Genomic DNA, 24,146 nt, shown 5'->3' with positions numbered 1-24,146 from the left:
GACAGTGCTTCGCAAGGCCATGGCAGCAATGGTTGCATTGAGAGAAATTGACAACATAGGAAGAATGAAGGCGGGAAGCTTCGTCAAAGTTGTGCCAAAAATGACAATGAAAGGAACTTTTCAGTGAAGATAATTTATTGATATAATGGTTCTCTCGTTTATTTTTCTTGATTAATAAACATACGCATGAATTTTAAGTTCATCGTTTGTGTGAATGCTATAGTCTCTGTATCAGCAGGTAATCACCTGACTTGGCGCAAATGGGTTTTGACACTTTCAAACAATTGCTCTTGTGCACTCAACCATAACAACAACACTGAAACAAATTTTACCAAGTGACAAAGGAATATTTACTCTATCCATGCATGCTAGAAATTCTCTCTGAATCACAAATTTTCTCTAAAAAATATTTAATTTAAAAAGTGTAACATTTTTTTCTGACTCGCACTGTAGATAATAAGAGAAAGCATACTCTGAGACTGAGGGGGAGCACGTGTGAGTGTGTGGGGGTATGAGGGCGTGGGTGAGTTTGTGGGGTATGAGGGTGGGTGAGTGTAGAGGTATGAGTGGGTGAAATGTAGGGAAGTGGCGTCGTGGTTGACCTGCCTAGTCCGGGGTACAATCCTCTGTCACGGCGCGTATTTCCCCTTGATATTAAAAAAATCCATCGTTATGGCCATTCAATCTCGACATCGCAGACAGCTTCACTCAAACAAGACCATAACCAGCATTTGGTAAAGCCACAGCGAAAGTTGATCTGAAAGCTGAAACGGAGTTAAGTATGCTCCAATTACTCAAGCAGCAATAGTTATAATTACATAATAATAATTACATAAATAGTACATTTGCATACCAGTAGCTTTAAAATGTTGGTGTTTGTGTGCTTTCCTGGCCTAGGGTCTAGTCGTATTTGCAAAATATATGTCTCCGATGTCATACAGTTAAGTCAAAAAGGCACAAAGAGCAGTCCGCGCGGAGAATGTCATCAGATTAGTAGCAACTCGACAGTGTTGACGATGAACTGTAACGGCGACGATGTTCGAATCCCCGACGACGTCGCGGTAGAGTTAGGCGATGTCCTCAACGAAAATCTCCCCACAGGTGTGAGGAAGAGCTTTGAAAAGAAACCTAGTCGTACTTGGCTTGTTTGGAGTTGGTGGATTGTTTTGGCTCGCACTGCCCCTGATGGTATAGGCGTGGCCGGACTCAAATACGCCCTGGTGTCAAGAGAAAATTGGTGCAGAAGGTAACAGGGTTATGGGTATCGTGATGCTGATGATAATGATCATGAGGAAGAGGAGGAGGAGGATGAAGATGATGATGGTGAAAAAAAGAAGAAGATGATGAGGCTGCTGCCGATGAAGATGGTGATGGTGATGGTGATAATGATGATGGTGGTGATGACAATAGTAATAGTGATGGTGATAATGATGATGATGTCACTGATGCTGATGACGATTCCTATATTCAATTTGCACACGCATAATTGTTAATGATAAGTTGTCGAATTTTTTACCCAATTTTTGTCTGATATCTTTTGAAATAGAATTCCAGATTTGGGGAGTTCATGTTGATATAATTATGACGACTGAACAAAAAATATGCAAAAAAGAGAAAGTATGATGAATGTTCACTTAACTCCATATATCTCTTTATCTCTTTAGGATTGGTTGGATAGTAATCCTCCTGTGTGCCATTGTCGCCGCTTCTTTCCAGATCATTGAGAGGGCTATATTCTTTTCATCACATCCACTCTCTGTAGATATAAGCCTTAACCAATCCATCAAAGAATTGACATTTCCAAAGGTCATCATTTGTAACTATAATTCCTTTGTGTGAGTAATAGAAAGTCTATTTTTATATGTATTTCTGCAATCACTGACGTACAAATTGGAGGCTTAGTGCCTTTGACCCCCCCCAAAAAAAAAAAAACGACCAAGACAATGCATTTAAAGAAAGGGGAAAAAATGTGAAATTCTATTTTTTTAATGTTACGTCCAAATTCATCAGAAAATTAGATTCTTATATTAAGCATAATTATTTAGTGTCAAATTTTTGCTCACTCGCAGCTTTTTGATAGTTTTCCCATTTACGTCAGGACTGGCCCTTCGAAAATATTTGTTCGTTACACCACTGACTGAATTTTTTTAATGCTTGCACCTCATTATTTCATTATTTGCTTTTGGCTGTCTATTGGGGGAGGATTAAGAAAATGACTCACAAAAAAAACAATATGTGGTATATATCATTATGAAATGCCAATATTGTCATTTTTCAAGAACTGGATTAATTAATTTGTGTGTATATCACCTATATTAGAAAATAGCTTTATTCATTACGTTCCATATAATTAGAGAATGGAAATTATATCTATACACGAAATATTGAGCAACTGATCGCATATACATGTACGTCATAAATTAAAAACTGTAATTATCTTATGTTTCTCTCTCTAATTCTTGAATTTTCCTCAAAATTTCAGCGGTATTTTACTTTTCTTTCAGCTTTTGTTAATGCCAACTTAGAATTAGTTTTAAGATTTTTTTGTTCAATACCTGAATCCCACTAACTAAAGATTTGTCAAGTTTTTTTCTGATTAGATAGGTAACATTGGTTTTGTGTTTTCTTCCTTTCAATTCCAATAGAAAATCGAAAACGCAAGCGTCACCGATTATTGACAAGTTGTTACGGAATTACGAGAATCTCCACTACAATCCGAGCGAGGTTGACCCTCTAACTCCCGATGAATTGGAGTTTATTCAGTCATTAAGTACAGTTCAACTCTTCGAGGATTTAAAACATCGAAAGGAGGATATGTTTGTACGGTAAATCGACGACGATTTGGGATTGTAAATTATCCCGGCGCACACTTAACGATCCAACTGCGATGCGATTTTTCGAATAAAAGTGACTTTTAAATAAATTTGAAAGTTCCAAGACGTTAAATAATTTTGTCTGAAGTTGACATAATACTGGGAATATTAGAATCGGAATTCTGCTTTGTTGCAAGCTTTCTGGTCGCAATAAAGTTCAAATCGACTTACGTCGAAGCAAATGATGACGTCATTACGATCTAGAATGGAATTTGCTTTTATTTTTGCATAGCAGGAACTATGATTTTGATATTCATACCACTATTCCGAACTTTGATAGTTTAGATTGTATAGGTACCAACTGTTTATAGCAAATGCTATTTTAATTTATTTGAAAATAAGATAGCAAATGGTCGTGTCGTGTGCGCTGGGCTTTAAGACATTACTATCATGATGGTTCCTGTCTCATGCCTTGGTTACATCCACGAAACCGACATCAAACTGACCTAAGGCATGTCAGAGGAAATGATGTAATAGGTGGATTCGGTCTGGAGTCAGTTTTGTTGGTGTGACTGTAACATATGCAGTGGTGCTCAAAGTTTAGTGAGCCCACCAGCAAATAAACATGTTTAACAGTGTTAAGTTCTGCCATGTTATTTGATTGCGAACTCACACTGCAAAAACACCGGCGTTGCTTTAACATGTTTTACAAAGGTTACTGCTTTTTAATGTTTGAAATGTGTAATAAGTCTTTTAATTGTTTTTACTTTGTATATACATGACCAATTCAGCCATTTGGCTGCGACTCATGTTTTTAATAAACCTTGAATTGAATTGATCACCATTGTTGAAACATCACCAATTAAGAATCAAACCGATATTGGTTTAAAACTGATTGGTGATGCTTAAATGCCAAATTTGTATTGTTCCAGGATAGGCCCCATAGAAAATTGACCTAACCTTGTTTTTTCATATATACAATATTTTTTATGGCTTCTTGTCTATTCGAGGGCTGCTGATTACGAATCGGGATGATGCCACTGGTGTAACCTTTAGCATTTTCCGCAAATTGGCAAAATCCAATATGGCCGCCAAACTTATGCAAATTACCCATGAAACTCATAAAATTGTCCGCACATTGGTTGGGAAATGCATGAAATTGTATGACAGGAGTGAAATACAATCTTAAAAAATAATTTTTGACAAAATATTTATTCTAGTGATATTCAAAATGGCCACCATAGGCCATTGTATACACTATCGTGTACAATACGAATAGGGAAAACTAATTTTCACAAAAATGAGCACTATAAACCGCAAAAATCGCGATGTATGAACGAAGTAATATATGCCAAACATCATTACTAATGTTTATTATGTCAAATATGGGAACATTGCTGTTTTTTTATATCTAAAATAGCCGCCACTGGCCCAAAGAGAATTATGTACAATGGCAATGGCCGGGCCAAAAAAATGACAAGATTGAGCAATAAAATGCATATTAAGATAAACGAGTGGAATACTGACTAAAAATATAATTGTAAATATGCCATTTATGTGATAAATGCTGTATTATGAAATTCAAAATGGCCACCATAACCCCTATAATCATGTAAAATTCGAAAGTAGAAACTACTTTTCACACGAGTAAGAAACATAAAATGCATGTAATTGTGATCTATGAGTAAATGTTGTCTGACAACATGTTTTATAGCAAGACATATCATTTCTTTTGTCATGCATGAGATAAATACTGTAAATTATGAAATTCAAAATGGCCCCTATCATGCCTATAGGCCCTAACACTATTATCTACAATGTGAATTGGGACATATAATTTTGTAAGAATTTGGATTTGCTTGACTATGACATCCATATAATCCTGTTGTATGAGTAAAACGTTATTTGAAAACAACCTTTTTTTAATCATCGCATTTCTTATTCCATATAGGTGATAAATACTGTATTTTGACATTCAAAATAACCTCTACAAGCCCTACCTAAATTATGTAACATGCGAACAGGGAATCTAATTTTCACAAAAGTGGGAATCATAAAATGCATATAACTGTGATCTACGAGTGGCGTAACTACGGGGGGGCATGGGGGGGCACGTGCCCCCCCCCCAATCGGCTGGCCAAAAAAAAAACGGGGAAAGGGAGAAAAAGCGGGAGAAAGGAAGAGAAACGTAGTGGGGAAAGAAGAAATTATGTTCATTATAAATGTTATATTATATTATAATTATGTTATATTGCATAAGAAGCATTTTTTCATAACTTTATGAAACATTATTTGCTCACAGGGCCTATGACTTTATTGTTCCTGGTGCTCGCATAGACCGTTTAAAGAGATAAATAATCCTGATATGTACTAAAACCTCCCGTTTTCAAATCAATATAATGTACACCAAATACATTACCTCGCAATTCGAGTCATAATTTTTTCATGTAGTGACATTTGCTTTCTATTTAAGGTCTAATATAAAACATTTCCTGTCCGTGCTAACGTTCGCATTAGTTGATTGGTGAGATGTCTACTCTTCAATGAATTCCTAAAATCAGTCCTTAAAATGTCAAGTTTTCTGATCTCAATATCAAAAATTCTCAGCTCGCGCTTCGCGCTCGCATCATTTGGTTAGTGAAATACGTACGGTCTTAGTGACTTCCTGAAAAAAAAAACAAGTCTTAGAATGCCCCTCTTAAGGTCTGAATTTCCTAAATTTTCAGCTCGCGCTTCGCGCTCGCAGTATTTGATTAGTGAGATGCGTATGATAATCATGATTACCATGTCTACAAAAAATGCTTAATGTGTTTATATGCTAATTCTAACAAAATCAGCAAAGGTTGGTACTAGCATTAGATGACTTTGCTGAGATATGTATACTCTTAATGGATTCATAAAATATATTTCCCGTTTTGGGTCAATATATACAAAAATTTCAGCTCGCGCTTCGCATCGTTTGTTTAGCGAGGCAGGTACATATCATGATTACAAAAAAATGCTTATAATGTCCCTTTTTAGGTCTAAATATCAAAAATTTTCAGCTCGCGCTTCGCGCTCGCATTATTTAATCAGTGAGATACATATCCGTTTAATAGCACTGCATGTCCTTAAAATGTTTCTATTAGGTCAGTATACCTGAAAACTGAGCGCGCTTCGCGCGCTCCCTAAGTGACTCGAATTTTTTGCTGGTGCCCCCCCAATGCCGTGGCCCACGGTACGCCACTGACTGTGATGTACGAGTAAAGATATTGTCTTAAACATTATTTCTAACTAAATACATCACATATTGGTCGTGGACAGGTGGAGGTAACAAATTCTGTACTTTGAAATCCAAATAGGCTGCCATAGGTCCTAAAAGTCTTGTGTACATTGTAACATGGGACATATAATTTTGACAGAATTTGGCATATTGCATATAATTGTGAATTGTTATGTGAGTGTGAATTATTGCCTAAAACCATGGGTTCTAACGAGATATATCATAATGTTTTGTAGTTAAGGTGATAAATGCTGCATTTTTAATTGAAAATGGCTACCATAGGCACTTATCGTATAATGTATACAATTTGGGTGGAGACAAATAATGTTCACAAAAAGGGCATATGGCAGCCATTTTGAATGTGAAAATACAGTATTTATCACCTAAATTACATAAGATATGATATATTTTGTTATAAATCATGTTTTCAGACAACATTTTACTCATACATCACCATTTGACCAAGCAAAGCCAAATCCTGTTGAAATGATTTGTTCCCATTCACATTGTGCATAATACCGTAAGGGACTGTAGCGGCCATTTTGACTTTAAAATAATCGTATTTATAACCTAACTGGCAGCATAAATGATATATCTTAATATAAATTATGCTTTCAGACAATATTTTACTCATAGATCACTATTACGTGCATGTATGGTGCTCACTTCTGTGAATATTGGTTTCCCACTTTGCATTGTACATAATACAGTTAATGTCGATGGCGGCCATTTTGAAAGTCGAAATGCAGTATTTAACAGAATCTTGAAAACCTGAATGATATATTTCGTTAGGAAATACGTTTATAGTCAGTATTCCACCTGTTCAATCTTCATAATAAGCATTTCAGTGATCACTCTTGTGCATTTTTTGGCCCCCATTGCCATTGTACGCAATACTGTTGGGGCCAGTTGCGGCTATTTTAGATATCAAAATACAGCAATGTTCCCATTATTGACGTTATAAATAATACATCTCGTTAGTAATGATGATTTTCATATATTACTTTGTTCATACATCGCGATTTTTTTGCAGTGTAGTGCTCATTTTTGTTAAAATTAGTTTTCCCTATTCATATTGTACATAATAAGGTATACAATGACATATAGCGGCCATTTTGAATATCAGGAAAATAAATATTTTGTTAACAATTATTTTTTCAGAGGTTATATCACTCCTGCCACACGATTTCATGCATTTCACATCCAATGTGAGGACAATTTTATGATTTTCATGGGTAATTTGCATATTTTGGCGGCCATATTGGATATTGTCAATTTGCGGAAAATGCTCAAGGTTACACGAGTGGCATCATTCAGATTCGTAATCAGCACCCTCGAATTTACAAGAAACCATAAAAAAATATTGTATATATAAAAAACAAGGTTTTGCCTCTTCTATCCTGGATCATGTTTATCTAGCTAATGGTGAACTTTGCATTAACTTATATTTTACAGCGTAAGAGTCTATACAGGAGCTGTTTTCCAACATGGATTTTTTTTGTCTTGACATCCCCACCTCTCCCTGATGCTTGTCATACATAGCAACAAGTAATGTACGCAAACTGGATACCATGTATCCTCTCTGGCTAGGAATTTTCACACCAATACTCATGATGCGTCATTGTCACAGACAATTTATCAAGGCCCTGGGAACGAGGTTTTTTTTTCTCTCATTTTTTTTTAGGGCGCTATTGATGTGAATTTTGACAAGCAAACAATGACAGAATGCAGGTCATTTTGGTCCAGAGAGAATTTGACAGGCAAAAAAGGGTTTCATTACAAAATGGAGGTCAATTTGGCATTTTGGTAGCAAAAAACACCGAAAGCCCCCCCCCAAAAAAAAAAAAAAATTAAATAAATAAATAAAAAAAAATCATCATTTCGGTTAAATTTCTCAGATTATTCACACCTACCAGAATTGCAGGGGTGCTGACTACGAAAATTGTGGGGTGCTTCAGCACCATCAGCAATCCCGCTTCCCAGGGCCAGGGCCATGCAATTTAGATTAAAAATGAAAAAGAACGATATATATTTCTTTACAGGGTTGTATTCGGAGGTAAACCAATTAGCTTGGATGATATTGTCACAGTTATTACCCCACAAGGACTATGTTATCAGGTCAACGACGTCAAGGATGGAAGGAAACTACTCAAAACATCAAGTGGTGGTAAGAGAAAGAAAAATAGGGGGTGTGCTCCGAGACCTACAGAGTATCTAAAGACAGAAAAATGCATTTTTAAAATGCCCTTCACGACAAAGCACAACCAAGAGGTCTTTGTCGAAAAACGACTATCGGTTGTAGTTCACCAATTCTCGACAAAGACTTACGAAATGTTCTTTGTCATTTTGACGGGCATTTTCAGTCCATTCACTATGTTCCTGAACACAAGTACGTCGCTGAGCGAAAATTCTGTATTATTAACGCCATATCACAGACTGTCGCAAAAATGAGATTGCCGATGAACTTTTTTTCTTTCTATATAAACCTGACCAAAAACAATTATCGGAATTAACCATTACTATTAACTGCGATCACTGAACAGAGGCAGGGCAACGGAATCGAGCGGAGCGACAGAGTGGGTGATTTCAAGTTCAGTGTTGACCTTTTGGTGTTGGTGTTAAGTCAATTTTTAAATGAGTATGACACCAAACATAGAATGAAGATGCTCCTGAAAAGTCACTCACTTGTTGTTGAGATGTCAATAATGTGATCAGGATCAGTTTTAAGAACTCAAAAAAAGTTTGGGAGCTAGGGGAAGCAATCGAAATTCCAACAATAACACCAACACCAATGCCAACACTGGGCTTGAAATCACTCAATGGGGCGGGGTTTGTTGGCGACCGGCCTCTGTGATTTGTCAAGTAATCAAAAATTTTAAAATAAGGGGGTTGGTTCAAATTGGGAAACGATGAAGAATGAGAGCCAAATGACACGATTTTTGTGTTTTTGTTTGAAGGGGAATTAGTACTCGGTGACAAAATGTCTGGGATTGATGGAGGAATAAGATAAGAAATGAAATAATTAAAGCAAACTAATTGCATTTAAAAAATGATATCATCTTGCAATTTGCATTCTGATAATATAGGGTATTTATATTGCGCACATATCCACCTTGTTAGGTGCTAAAGGCGCTCCTATATTACCCAGTTAAGCTAGGCGTTCATAAAGCACAGCTTTAAAAAAAATACTTCCTACCGGTACCCATTTACCTCACCTGGGTTGAGTGCAGCACACTGTGGATCAGTTTCTTGCTGAAGGAAATTACGCCATGGCTGGGATTCTGATGATGATGTAAAATCATTACCCTAAATACCGTGCAGTACAGTGTTTCTATTGTTAATGTATTTAGAAGGTTGATCCTTCATAAACATAAAAATCATCATTGTTGTAATTTGAAAAGCTTCTTTATCATCGATAATTGAATCATTCATTCATCCAAAAATGAGTGAGCATGTGACATCTTTGGCATCCTCATTTGAATAATTCGCTTTTTTGGAAAGAAATCTAAACTATTAAATGACATAATGTATGTACGCTTCATCCAATTTTGAAAACATTTTCATTAATGTTGGTCTCTTTTCTCTCTCTTTCTCTTTAAGCATTCAGTTTCTAGAGATGGTCCTTTGAGTGGGACTTCCCATTTCACCTGTAATATGATTATATTCTCGTATATATTATTCTGTACATTAATTAATTGATATATCAGTGGAAACCAAATTACTGTCAGAATGTTTACAGAGACATGAAGACCGAATCATTTTTTATCTTGTAAATCAACCGCTTTATTTAACATTGGAATAATCTCTCCTTTCTCCCAAAGGAAAGTTATTTGGACTGAGCATGATCTTGAACACGGAACAGGATGAGTATTATTACAACACATACTTGAAAGACGCTGCTGGTTTCACGATCCAACTTCTCGATCAAAATGAAGTAACCTACATGAATCAAGAAGGGTTCCAGGTTGGGCCTGGTAAAGCTGTTGCGGTCGATATGACTGTTAACAAGGTACCCGTAAGAAATCAACTGAGATTGCATGTTCTCCTTGATGAAATGCTAGTATTAATAATAGTCAATATTATATTGCTCGAAATAGAAATCAAGACTGGGATAGAAACCCGAAATAGAAACGGAATAGAAATAAAAGCAGGAAAGTCTGGGGGTTGCTAGCAAGCAAAAATTTTGACAGTTTTATTGCAAAATCCAATTTTGTTATAGATTTTGACAAAGTATTAAGAAAATAATATCACAATTCACCATTCCCTCTTTCTTTGTCTTTCCTTTTCTATTTTATTCCTCATGAGAAATTTGTGAGGGGGTGGAACAAGAGTGAAATGAAAGTTAGCTCTACTTGTTTAAGGATTCATCAAACATAATGTTACACACCGCCTTCTAATTTCTTTTTTATATATTCCATTAAAAATTATGAATTTATAGAATTTATATTACGTGATCTAAGGAGAGCTGCGCATAAATATGTAAAATATTTTAAATTTCTATGTATTTTTATCGAACCTTCACCAATTGCCTCTATTTTGTATTATTTTTTTATTAAAATCAATGCAAAGATAGATGAACCGATTTCAAATTAGGTGGTCACTCATGAAGTTAGAATTAAGATGATTCCATCTTTGATTTGGGGGTTGTCAAATTTTGGGTGATCGAAATCCATTCCACTTTATAGTAAGAATCCTTTTTTTTTTGGGGGGGGGCTTTTTAAAAAACCAGTGCCACCTCTTTAGAGATCGAATCAGAGCCCTGCAGATTCGTCTTTCCAATTCATCCACCACTGTGGTCTCTCTCAATATTTATTTTATTCTAGAATTACAACGAGAAACCACCACACGGAGTTTGTGGTTCGAAGAAACTGAAGTATTTTGAGGAATATTCTCGTACAAAGTGTAAAATTGAATGCATGACGGACGCTGTGATATCTACGTGTGGATGTAGATTGCCCTCACTTGCAGGTCAGTGATAAAGCTAACCCATTCTGCCCGAATTCGGCCTGATTCGGATGGTTTCGGTGGATTCGAATGTTCCCGAATCCTTCCCGAATTTTCTCGCATTCGGGGAGGGAGAACAGAATACTCCCGAAACCACCCGAATACGTGTATTCGGATAGATTCTATGAGATCTTTATTTCATAATTGTGTTTATTGCAAGATGATGAAGAAATACTACTTTTTTAAAAACTTTTTTGGCAATGAAAATCGTAGACTTAATTGCATAATATTTCGAGTCTGAATGCATCCTACTCTAAGAGAATACTTAAATATTGGTCACGTCTTAAACAAGCACAGATCAGAACCTTTGATGATGGAGATGATGATGGTTATAGATAATAATATATTGCACAATAATAGTGCTAGCTATACCGTGAATGTTATATACTTTATTGATTTTTCTATCCTTTACGAGGCCGTCATCATGGCAATTGATGTCACCATAACTGATTACGATGGCGGCTTTCTGCGGTCATTAATTATTGTGTAATACATGAAATGTACGCGTATAAGCCAATACACAATACTGTCCTTGTTTTCTTTATCTTTTGCGACTATATATTTCTCCTCCATTATTATAAATCAAATTCAATATTTGCATATATTTGCACGTATTTGTTCAGTGCTTTGAAATAAACTTATAAGAAAAAAGTAAATTGTCTTCATTAAATATCACTTTAACCGTTTACCCATCATCTATCTTAATATGACATTATTCCTCCTCATCAATCTAGGCAATGCAACTGTATGTGATCCGATCATTATGACGACATGCGGTAATGCCTTCTTCGGTGAGTTTCACTTCTTTTTTTTGTCTTCATTTATCATCCATTAATTTAAGATGCATTTTAAATAGAGGAAGGGAACAATTAAAGGTAAGGATTTGAGAAGGGGAAGTTAGACGGTGCGTGTACACGCGCTACACGCTGCATCAGCTGCCCATTTTGATTCTCAGTTCGGGTATGCTTCGGTTACTGTTTGAAGAACTGCAGGTTGCTTCGCCTCCTTCTACTGTGGGAAGTGACGTCAGCATTTTTTTCGGCCAAAAGTCGCCAGAAGCAGCGCAGTGTGTGTGTGTGCAGGGCTCCGTAACACAAAGGTTTGCGATGAATAGCAAATATGAAAGAAAACTTCTGGTTGGTTCCTAGTCAGTATGTTGCGACAACTGCGCGTGTAACATTGATCTTGATTGGTCAGTTCATTTAGCGATTGATCGCTAATCTTTGTGTTACGGAGCCCAGGTGTGTGTGCTGTGCGTTTTTTGAAGAACTTTGCGACTTGTTGATGATTGACCGCTGAATGCTCTTCGTGATGTCATCTGTGATCAGTGATCTTCGTAATGAAGATGGCGGCAAGTACATTAAATGGTGTAGATCAAATTATTGTATACAGGCCTATGTAACAAATGATTTCTAAGTGATTGTTTTTAATGAAGCAAGATGCGCATAGCAGACCACCAGCGATGATCATCAGTGGTTATTACGATTCTTCTTCCTCTTAGAACCTGGAATACAAAACACCACGTACCAACCCAAAGATTGTGAATGCCCAATCGACTGTGAGGAGACGAGTTTTTCCTACAGTGTATCATCGGCTATGTACCCCTCTCTCTTTCGTGAACGGCTTCTGGAAGAATATCTAGCTGAGGGTCTACTGGACTATGATGCCGTACGGTCTGCCAATATGACGTATATTGAGTGAGTAGCTTCATTGTTAAAGGAGAATGAAACCTTTGGAACCAGATACAGCTTGTGTCAAAAAAAAAATCAAAGAAATAGATCAACGAAAGTTTGAGAAAAATCGGACAAAATTTGATATGAAAGTTATGAGCATTTGAATATTGCGATCACTAATGCTATGGAGATCCTCAAATTGGCAATGCGACAGGGATGTTTGATGTCACTTGTGAACAACTCTCCCCATTACTTTAGTATATATTTCACTTAAATTGCGTCTTTTATCACATCTATCAGTAGATAATGTTGTCTTTCTATAGGAGGGGATGTAATACAGATTTTAAAGAATACATCATGGATAAAGAGTTTGTATCAACATAAGAAAAAGCAAAAAGAGACATTTTGATTGTAGTTTATAGTCCATCAAATGAAAAGTTGTTCACATGTGACATCACGGATCCTTGTCGCATTGCCAATGGGAGGATGTCCATAGCTTTAGTGATTGCAACATTCAAATGCTCATAACTTTCTCATGAATTGTCCGATTTTTCTCAAACTTTCTTTGTTCTTATTCTTTGATTTTTCAGTTTCGACACGATCCTACTTGTTCCACAGGTTTCATTCCCCTTTAAAGACTATATACTTCTTCTAGAGACAATTGTTAATAACTAAATAATCAGAGGTAATGGGGGAGTTTTCACAAACACTACGCAGACGCTTTTTAGAGCTATGGTCAAAAGCCCTCCATGACAAATCAGCCTTTGTCGAAAATCGTTGAATCAAAACAGCAGTGTCGTCCGTCACTCTGGCCAAACGACATATTTGCAATTTTTCGTCAGCGTCGAAACTTACGACGATCAGCTCTCCAGGGTCACCATTTTTAGACAAAGACCTCTAAGGTGTTCATTGTAATTAGACGGGCATTTTCAATAGATTTACTGTGTCGTAGAATCCGTCCCCGTTGCAATTGCGAATACGCGTTATTCCGTCCTCGGGCCACTGTTGTTTACACTCTATGTTCGTCCAATTGGAGATATCCTTCGATCTCATGATGTTTCCTTCCACATGTATGCAGATGACATTCAGATCTACACCATGTTTGTTCCAACGGATCCAGTGGCAGTTGATACTGCTATTCACAAACTTAGCTGCTGTATCACTGAAATCCATGACTGGATGAAGGCAAACAAGCTCAAACTCAATGATGCAAAGACTGAATTCTTTGTCTCTGCTTCGCCACATCATTTATCATCTGATCTCAGGAAGGATGTCAGACTGACAATTAACGAGAAATCTTTCCAGCCTTGTAAGTCTGTTCGCAATCTTGGTATAACATTTGAGCCTTCTGCAAATCTCAGCCATCACGTCACCTTGGTCTGCAGAAACGTCAAGTTTCATCTTCGTAACCTCTGGAGAGTGAGACGTTTTATTGACAAGCAAACATGTCATGCTGCTGTCAGGGCTCTTGTTCTTTCCAGACTGGACTACTGCAATAGTCTCTTCAGCGTTCTTTGCCAGAAGGACTTAGACCGACTTCAGAGACTACAGAACTCTGCCGCTAGGCTTGTCTTCTCTGCTCCCCTTCGGACTCGCACAGAACCTCTCCGACTGGAACTCCATTGGTTGCCTGTGAGTCAGAGGATAGCCTTCAAAATTTTGCTGCTAGTCTTCAAGTCGCTCAACCACAGAAGCCCGGAGTACATCGATAACATTCTCATTCGTCGTTCTCAAGTCCGTACTACTCGTTCATCTTCGTCAATCTGGCTCACTCAACGCCTTTCCAAGAGACGTGCGGGTGAAACGTCCTTTCCTGTGATTGCTCCAAAACTATGGAATCATCTAACAGCTGCAGTGAAGATGGCCTCCTCTGTTGAACAATTCAAGAAGGCCATTAAATCCCATCTATTCTGCTAAGTGGACAATTAATTGCAAGGACTAAACTGATCATTCCGAGGTGTAGAACAGTTGTTTTAGTGGCCAAAACAAATATGGAGTAGTGTGTGTGCAGCGCTTTGTAACCGAAAGGAAAAGGCGCTATATCAAATGACTTTTGGATTGGATTGGATTGGATTTCTTATCAGCGAAACCGACTCCAAACCGATCGATGCTACACTGTTAAAAATACCCTGATTTTACAGAAAAAAGAAAGACTATTTTGCAAAGAGCAATCACAGAATCATTCTGTAAATTCATATAACATGAATTTTTCTGCAATTTAACAGATCAGGTCTGTTTAAAAAGGGGAAAAGGGTGTTAGGTTCCATACACCCAATACCAATTTCCTGTAAGATTACGCTATTTGGTAAGATTACAGGTGTTCTCGAGACTCTGCTGCAGGAACTTCTTTTATTTTAAGGACAAATTTTCTAACAGTGTATGTCATATATTGAACATGACGTAATAAATTTGGTCTGCCTGGAGCCGGTTTCACAAGCCACTGAGGCGTAATGTGTTTTTATGTGCGAAAATATGGAGAGAGTCGTGTGGATATTGGAATCAAGACATAAAAATACGGGCAGAATCATGATGAAAAAAGGTTTTCTAAATATCAAACATACGAACATATCCATAAGAACGATATTGAATAAAATACACATAAAACAGAGTTTGGGATTATGTTCTAAAATTGTATTTGTTATGGACTGCAATGCATAATGGGAGAAGGGCTGAGGGAGGGCTTCACCCATCCCCGCCCCATCACCAATCTGTAACAGCAAATTTCTACAATGAAGTAAAAATCGTCATTTTATTGTGAATTTTGGATGGTCAGCCAGCCTCCTACTTTCAAAAACCGTTCCTCAACCCCTGTGTTAGTAACCTCTTTTCTTGCATTGTTCGTTATACAGGTATAACTTTGTTGCTGTAGACATCTTCTTTCATGACATTAGTACGATGGTGGTAACACAGCATGCCGATTATACCGCCTTTGCATTATTATGTAAGTAATGATTTTGACTGGTATTACTTGATTTCGAGTGGATGTATAGTTGGACGGTTTGGAGTATGTTTCGTTTGTGCAGACGTACACTCTTGAAATCGTTGGGCAAAAATTCCCAACTTTTAACCAACCCAAGGCAACATACTGTCCACACCAACTGTTGGTTAAAATCTGCCCAAATTCAGTGAAAACTAATGATTTGGTAATAAATTTGCTCAATTGGATGACAATTGCCCAGAATATATGTATTTTACGAACATACATTACCCAACACAGTGTACAGTATGTTGCCCATCATTTCAAGTGTGTAGACTATAAATCCTAAGACTTTCGATAGACTCAATCGAATTCCTATCTCTTATTTCACCAATTTTTGGGGGAAAAACAGTTTTCACTATATTTTAATCTAAGGCAATTCCTTGTAAGACGGTCGGAGGTTCCAATTTTATAAAGATTTGTTTTCGTAATTCTATAACAAATTTGGTACCCTGCTCACCAGGCGATCGAAATGAATAATTTCAGTAGCTTGACACTATTATAAAAAAAAATTGGTTATTACAAAAAGTTTTTTGAAACGGGTTACAGGACTTCTTAATCCAAAGCCTCGCAAGGCGGGGGAGAAAAATGTCTTACAATCCACCCCCCCCCAAAAAAAAAAAATCATAATAGTAATATTAATCACAAAAAAGCCCAAAGCAAATAAATAGTAAAAACAAGAGGGCAAAAGTTCATTTCCATCGTTACCGTTTTAAAAAATGTGTCTCTGTTGCGCTCAAGTTGATGAGATTGGCGTCTTATCTTTCTGTAGGCCCACCTCTTGAATTGCTATGTCATGTATGCCATTATTTTTATCATTATCATCATAATTGCAAGTTCAAAATGATACCAGGGGGGCCGTTTCATAAAGCTGTTCGTAAGTTAAGAGCAACTTTAAGAACGACTGGTGATCCTTTCTTGTGGTAATTGGTATACACAAAAACGTTCATTGGCGAGAGTTTTGCGCGCAAGAAAGGATCAGTCGCTCTTAACTTGATGAAACACCCAACAGTAATTTTTAACCACATGTAATGAGTAAAGCAATAGTTCAAAACTGAATTTTTCCGTACATACTAAAATTTTTCTTTTCAGCTGACATTGGCGGCTCTCTCGGGCTCTATCTCGGAGGTAGTCTACTAACGATATATGAGATACTGGACCTCTGCGGACATTCATTCTTTCATCGGAAACGCTAATTCATATCGTCAGTAATTTTATCAACCGTCTTAAACACTATCCGGTATCAAAGACAATCAAGCTCAATTGGTGATAATCAAGGGCCTTTTCACACGTGAATCTTGAATCATCATCATTGTAATGATGATTGCAATTCGTCTCTAGAATCATCGGACCTTTCACACGCTCCCTCGAAAACTGTGATTTGAATTCGAATTCCCGAGCGAAGGCGGTATATGTGTCCTTGGTAACTTTTCAATCAAAGCACTGCATCACAAATACAAACTACCATGAGCGCATGACAATTGTATTTCTTATATATGAATTCTGAACTCAATGATGATTTATATCAAAATACTATCAATTAGTATTTTAAAGGCACATGGGTAATGTCATGAGGGTGACATAACACTTTTTCTCCGGGCTTTATTTCTTCTAGTATAGAGGGTTGGGGTTTCAATAGAGTTTTATGTTAGCTGTAGGGTTTAGGATATGGTATATCAATTTCTTAAATGTAAAGTACGTGATTTTAATCTTGGCTCAAAATCGATCATTCTAATGATCACTTACAAAAAAAAGCATATGTGGGACAGTGTATTAATATTACTTTAAAAAATATTCCAATATTAATGGAATTCCGTGCTTATTCTGCTATTAAAACTTCCCAGCAATTACGCATTTTCTTCCAGAGCTATTTGGCACATATTTTTTTTTATTTATGTATACAAACATTTTGATGGTAATTTGTCGAATTTTAGATCGTTACCACAACTGGTATTTTTCTTTAAAATCCAGGGTTGAAGTTGGACATTCCATTAATGTGTGGAATCTACGGCGGAGCAATTGTCGCCGGATAAAATGTCATGGAGCCTCAATGGAACGAAAACGAAACAACAAAAGAAACAAAACAATAAACAGTAGAAAGCACCTCTTTATTTTCCAAAAACCCCACTTAGCTATTCACACGTTCATGAAGACGTAGGCACTGTATAGATTATACAATCCCATTATTCATCAGCTATATGCATCGTCAAATGTATTGTGTATAATGAATACATGATTGATATAACATGTCACACAAACGTATATAAATATATGCAGCATATAAAAGAATATAATACACTTTTACTCGATCAATATTTGATATTCATTATGTTTATTAGTGATGTGTTTTTATAATGTATGTCACGTGTGTTCATTAGAAAGAAATAAAGAGTCGAACTGGTGTTTGTCTTTACTATGACGGGTAAAAAAATAAAATTGTAAAGAAAAATGTAAATATAATAATCGTTGTATCCTAGGATGACTGGTAATTATCCCCTCACTTTTGAAATGTGGCCCTCAATAAGCAGGCACCTTTATATCTGCGTGATTGTTTGACCCTATACACCCCTCGCAGGAATGTACGAGCCTCCAGTGACCCATTCCGTCTCACATATAAAATCACTAAGAAACTGGCTGGAGATAGGACTTTTACCATAACCGCTTCAAAATATTGGAATCGCTTACCTTTTACTCTTAGACAATCACCATCTGTTCCTTCATTTAAAAAGGGACTTAAAACCTTTCTTTTTTCCAATCCAGATTTTTAGGATTGTACGTTTTCATTTGTATAGTTGTAATAATCTCCTTTTCTTCTTGTAAGCGCTTTGGGCCATTCTGGGAAAAGCGCAGTATATAAATAATAATAATGTGGTAATTCTGTTTAGTTCAAATTCATTTTATATAATTTCTATGTTATTCTATGTTCTAAATTCAAAATCCAAATTCACAATTTTTATTCAAATCGTCAAAGGTGATTATCAAATGAATATAATTCAAAGGGATACCAATATTTTGTTTTTATTATAACACGTTTGCATACCTTTTTTGTCTGTGCAGTTTATTACTGTATTATATGTTGTTTATTACTTGCCTATTATTTGTTGTTTCTATTAACAGGGCCACATGGAAGACTACCAAATAGGTGATATGTGCAACCAGTGTATAAATATCAGAAATATATTAAATGAATGAAAAGAAGTATAATCATTTCTTCACAAAAGCAGAAAATTTTCATTTTCGAATTTCACCTATACCCAACGTTTTCTTGTTCATTTTCTTGCTCACTGATTTTGTGGAATAAATGACTTCATTCAAAATAAATTTACTATTACCGGTAGAAACTGCATGAATAAAAAAACCATGAATTACACCCGCTTTTACACGTCTACATGATTTTTTAGATTACAAGTAATTACTAGTCTTCAACGTGGTTAAACCAAGGCTTCCATTAGGGGTGGTGCTACAGGGGACAAGGGGACCGTTCTTGTGATAAGAAGAAATAACACACTAAGAAATAGGGGTGCAAGACAGGTGAAACTTTGCGGGAAAGGGTGCAGAGCGACTAATCGAGCATAGTTGCACAATTCACTCGCCACTGCGCCTGCCCAGGCCCGCGGCAGGCGGCAGGGTGCAAGTTTGAATCCCATCCTTAATTTGCTGTCATACTTAATTCATCCTCACCAACTTGATGGGAGTACATATGGAACTCTTTCCCTAATGTGCACCTTCAGAGAGGTAAAAAGTAGCAACCTTTCTAAAAGGTACAAAGTTGCACCTTAAAAGGTGCGCCCAGTGTGACATCTGTTCTGCACCTTTAGAGGTGCAAAGTTGAACCTATTTTTCTTAGAGTGAAGGGTGCCACAAAGAGAGGACATGGTCGAGTATCTCAATCAACGTGACCCTGTAATTAACTGTGGAAAGAAGGTTATGGATTTTTTCCTCCTTTTTTGAGGGAGGGGGATCTTCCCGTGCCCCAATCAAGTTATCCTGGAGCCGCCTTTTCCTACACAATCAACATGTTTCGGACTCGACAATGAGCTTAAAGTAATTCGTCATATTTCGTTTATAATGCCAGATACACGATTACCATATTATGTTAACCAAATAAGAACCATCTCAATAATATATATTTATAACATTCGTTCCTTCCGCCTCTGTCATCTGTCACTTCTTAGTTCATCGGTGTCGTCGTCGTCCACCGTTTCATCCAGACATGTGGTTGTGACCAACCTGCATCCAGACGCCTAGTACAAAGGATTCGATCTCGCATTCATTGACGCCTCGAATGATTCGGAACATTCCTTGCTCGCCCCAGTTACGACCCCAGGAGTTCGTGCAAAGCTTTGAAGTAAAGAGATTGTTTATAATTGATATAGTTAATAATCGTGTAGTTTGTGTAGAACCATATGCCTAATATAAAAAATAATCAACTATTTTCACAAAGGGGGGAGACCTATGGTTCTCTCCAAACGTTAACTTGGGCCTTCATTCAGCCCTCTTGATTTAGTATAATCCTTAGAATTAGGGATATGGGACACTCACGCGCACACACATCCACTCGTGCAAAGCATGCATCTTTCACTTTACACGTGCATACTAAATTCAAATGCCTTCACACCTCTAATAGCCAAAACAATCACATCGCTCAAAAAATAGAGTGCAAAAATGGATTTTCAAGTTTTCTTAATGAAAAACCCAAATACATGCAAGACCCTTGTAATGTCCAAGCGAGATGTCACAAACTTTATATTTCTTGTGTTTCTTTTCATCCGAAAATTCGGAGGCAATTCTTAACCGTAAAAATAATATGTTAGGATTTTACTAAACGCATTTTGACCGATGAACTTTCAAATATTTCTCCGATTATGATGTGTTTTCATTGCTCTCCTTTTTTTTATTAATATTCATATCCACGTGATTTTTGCCTGGACTTCGTAATAAAATAAGTCAACTTACCCAGTATTTGATGGGATTGTTCGGGATTGAACGGTCAACTCCCCAACCAACAATCTTGACAGAGTGCCATCCGGCCTGGGCTGTGTCCGTTTGACTGGCGGTAAAGTCCTGCTTGACGTGGCGGTACACACCTCGGTTGTAGACAAAGAAATCGTTCTTAACGTTGAATGTAGCTGTGATAATGAGACAATCATAGGTATAAGTAGTTAAAAATCTTTTACTGGAATTTGTGAAAATTGTTAAGTTCCTGTCCCTGGGTAACCAAGTGGGGTTGTGGTCTACCGATCTGGACGCAGATTCGCTCGGAAAGACATACCTGGTGTAAGTTCGCCTGATGATTCCAACGGTGATTGGTGAAACGTCGCGACCACAGCGAATTGTGTCAACTTCAATGTCAAGTCCACCCAAGAAAATATTGATTTGAATCCATAGAGAAAAATCAGACAAGCATAATGCCGACAATTTCATCAAAACCGGATATAAAATAAGAAAGTTGTGACATTTTAAGGTTTCGCTTATTTTCCACAAAGTAGTTTAGTCACATGCAAATGAGAGAATCGATGATGTCCCTCACTGACTCTTTCACAAATTCTAATACAAGATTTATAGCTGATTAATATTTAAGGTTTTCTGGATGAATCATATTTAAGGACCATTAATATGTTTAATTAATATAGCATTAGCCTCACCATCGGACCTACCGTCGGATATTTAAAAAAATGGAAATGCTTGATTTGTTAGAACTACGCTACTAGTGAATAGCTTAATAAATCGGCGGAAGATAACTTTGGGTAATAATTATCTTTTAAACTGATTATATCGTCATTATCACCATGGAGGACATAAAGGATAGTTCACCATGATAATATATTAATTTCAATGAAAGCAAAATAATTATAAAAGAATATTGGTGAAGGTTTTAAGGTAAGTTATGCCTATAAATCGTCAACTGATAATTGTATCTCAATAGCGAGTTTCGATTTGCACGTCGACCAGTGGACTGCGACGAAAGTGCATCATAATAGCCTGCTTTGTGTATACAGAACCGCTCGTGTAAATCACCACGTGGCTTCAATCAATGGGCAAGGATTTGATTGCTCGTTTACTACTTTTCGAACGAGCGTGATCTGAGTGAAATCCACGGTCGTCATCATGAAGTTGACGTGTCAGGAATGGCTTGCACATGCTCAGTGTCAATCATGTGCTCGACTGACTTTGTATACCATAAACACAAAGCAGGCTATTATGACGTACTTTCGTCGCAGTCCACTAGTCGACGTGCAAATCGAAAACTCTCTAATGGCGAGAAATGGGAGACTAGTTCTTGTGCTGTACCTACCCTACCCAATATGAACAAAACTTACCTTGCACCGGACCATTCCGGTAAATCTCAGTCATGATATCTGCTTCCTGCAAACAAAAACAATAAATCAAATAAATATAATTGTACTAACAGATGTGGAGAGGATGGATGCCACGCATAGTTCGGTGGATTCACATTATGGAACGCCATCTTTCAGTTGCAGCAAACAGGCCAAAATTCTAACTTCGGGGTACGACATCGCACGCAGGCAACGCTCAGTGCTAATGTACTGTAAAGTGACTGAGATGCTTCAAAACTGGAAACCACATATGGCAAGAATTCATCAAAAATGGTCTAAATTTGGCAAAGAAATATGCAAGAAAATTTCTCTCTCACCGTCGTGGACCAGGTAAACAACATATCCGGTCCAGCCGCGTCGGCAAGCGCTGAATAATCGCATGATACATGTACATGCAACGTAATGCTCGCGAGCGCTACAGTTGTCGACTATTCTCCATGGGGCATTGCGAATTATGCAATTTTCGCTGCAACCGATAGGTGGCGCACCGTATTGTGACTCCAACGAATTCAGAAGCGTGTGAATCAATCAAATTAGTTTCGTCAAAAAGAGCTAAAAAGTCTGCAACGCCACAAAAAGACTTTTTGTGCCTTTCAGCATTTTCGGTACCCTGTTTTAATGAAGCATGCCAGAAAAAATCTGAAGCCTCAGTCGTATAATTAAACAAGAATCAGCAAGGACCTACACGCACGGGTGTCGATCGGTGTTCATGGTGGGGAGGGGCGTGATTATGGTGCCCAAAGATGTAGCTGCATGAAAACCTACTTTACCAGTGATATCGATGTAAAATTAGCTAATTCGAAACAGTTTGTGGACTTATTTGCTCCGATTCGGGGAAGACTATTCTTGCTAATTCACGCTTGGGAAATACAACAGAACTGATTCTGATTGGTTTGTTCAAATAGTCGACCCCCCGGGTGAGCTCTGACGGAATTCATATCGATAACTGGAATTTTGCATCACTCTGTTGTAACTATTGGTATAATTTATTGTAGCCTGGATCATAGGTGCTGTCAAACCCAACACCATTGTGGACGACGTCAGTGAAAAGACGTCAGAAGATGTTTAACTTGTACTGTAAGGACCTTTACATTTTCAAAGAACCTCTCACCAGATTTCAGCTCCACTAGAACTTGAACCCTTAATTTTTAGTTCTCTAAACACAAAATAAATTGAATAGACACAGATACCGTTTACATTATGACGCAACCAAATGACGCAATGCAATCATCTTTTTAAAGTATACACACCCTGGCAGCAATACGATAGGGAGGCGTGCTGACGAAGAGGTCGGAGGTAACACCAGCGGCGGGGCATCGGTTAGAGCCATACGGGACTCGACACTGGAGCTTCCTCATAACAGTGTCCTCAGCAACACCACTGTGGTATGGATAGCATGCACGAGACAGCAACCTGTCATGGGGTGAAACAAAAAATAGTCAAAACATAATGTCTTCTTTAGTAAGTGAGTATGCATTTAAAGTAAGTTTATTGGAAAACGTTTAGGGGGACCCATCCCGTGATCTCACAAATGATTTAAGGTAATAGGAAGAATGTGGTTCAACGGGATGAGAAGGCGACACACCAAACACGTAAGAACTGAATGTAATGGAATTATAAATATAGTGCAGTATAATAAAGATAGAAAAGGCATATTTTCGATATAATTAATGGCAATGATTTTCTTCAAAAGCATGAAGGCCTTCTGTGGGTATTCTAAATTGGCTTTTCACCTATATTTCTTTATTTTCTGTATCTTGTTAGATAATTTATCCATAAAATAAAAGGAGTTCCTGCAGCAGAGTCTCGAGAACACCTGTAATCTTACCAGATTGCGTAATCATACATGAAATTGGTGTTTGGTGTATGGAACCTTACAAATTTCCTTTAAGAGAACACCCTTTTCTCCTTTTTAAAGACACCTGATCTGTTACATTGCAGAAAACTTCCTGTTTTGTAAATTTACAGAATGATTCTGCTATTGCTTTTTGCAAAATCTCCTCTCTTTTCTGTAAAATCAGGGTTCAGTGTGTACTTTAGAAAAAATGATTATTTTCGTTTTTATCTTTTGGGTCAAAA

The 24,146-nt window shown here is 37.2% G+C and overlaps 2 protein-coding genes across 2 annotated transcripts in view; one reads left to right on the top strand and one right to left on the bottom strand.

Moving 5' to 3' along the window:
- The first annotated feature begins 890 nt into the window (after window positions 1-890).
- LOC121431392 (acid-sensing ion channel 1B-like) lies at window positions 891-18,123 on the top strand. Its single transcript, XM_041628949.1, has 10 exons — window positions 891-1,246; window positions 1,665-1,835; window positions 2,646-2,825; window positions 8,118-8,242; window positions 9,897-10,084; window positions 10,899-11,043; window positions 11,814-11,870; window positions 12,581-12,776; window positions 15,602-15,693; window positions 16,822-18,123. The coding sequence occupies exons 1-10, from the start codon at window positions 1,017-1,019 to the stop codon at window positions 16,923-16,925; spliced, it is 1,488 nt and encodes a 495-aa protein (XP_041484883.1). The 5' UTR covers window positions 891-1,016; the 3' UTR covers window positions 16,926-18,123.
- A 1,271-nt stretch (window positions 18,124-19,394) lies between these two features.
- The window catches only part of LOC121430889 (tubulointerstitial nephritis antigen-like), a 28,207-nt gene continuing 23,455 nt past the window's right edge, over window positions 19,395-24,146 (bottom strand). Inside the window, exons 7-10 of the mRNA XM_041628314.1 lie at window positions 23,318-23,480; window positions 22,050-22,095; window positions 20,686-20,858; window positions 19,395-20,070 (exon numbers count right to left, since the gene is read on the bottom strand). Coding sequence (XP_041484248.1) covers window positions 19,933-20,070; window positions 20,686-20,858; window positions 22,050-22,095; window positions 23,318-23,480 — 520 coding nt within the window. The 3' untranslated portion in view covers window positions 19,395-19,932. The remainder of the gene's footprint in view (window positions 20,071-20,685; window positions 20,859-22,049; window positions 22,096-23,317; window positions 23,481-24,146) is intronic.

This window comes from Lytechinus variegatus, chromosome 17 (genome assembly GCF_018143015.1).
Source record: "Lytechinus variegatus isolate NC3 chromosome 17, Lvar_3.0, whole genome shotgun sequence".
In the NCBI taxonomy this organism is placed as follows: domain Eukaryota; kingdom Metazoa; phylum Echinodermata; class Echinoidea; order Temnopleuroida; family Toxopneustidae; genus Lytechinus; species Lytechinus variegatus.
The sequence above is the reverse complement of the archived record's forward strand: the minus strand, read 5'-3'. Positions and strand labels throughout refer to the sequence as shown.

Bases quoted from the DNA above. Each gene is read 5' to 3' on its own strand.
- LOC121431392 (XM_041628949.1), top strand. From the start codon at position 1,017: ATGAACTGTAACGGCGACGATGTTCGAATCCCCGACGACGTCGCGGTA. The intron at 1,247-1,664 runs GTAACAGGGTTA...TTATCTCTTTAG, and splicing joins AGAGAAAATTGGTGCAGAAG to GATTGGTTGGATAGTAATCC. The intron at 2,826-8,117 runs GTAAATCGACGA...ATTTCTTTACAG, and splicing joins AAGGAGGATATGTTTGTACG to GGTTGTATTCGGAGGTAAAC.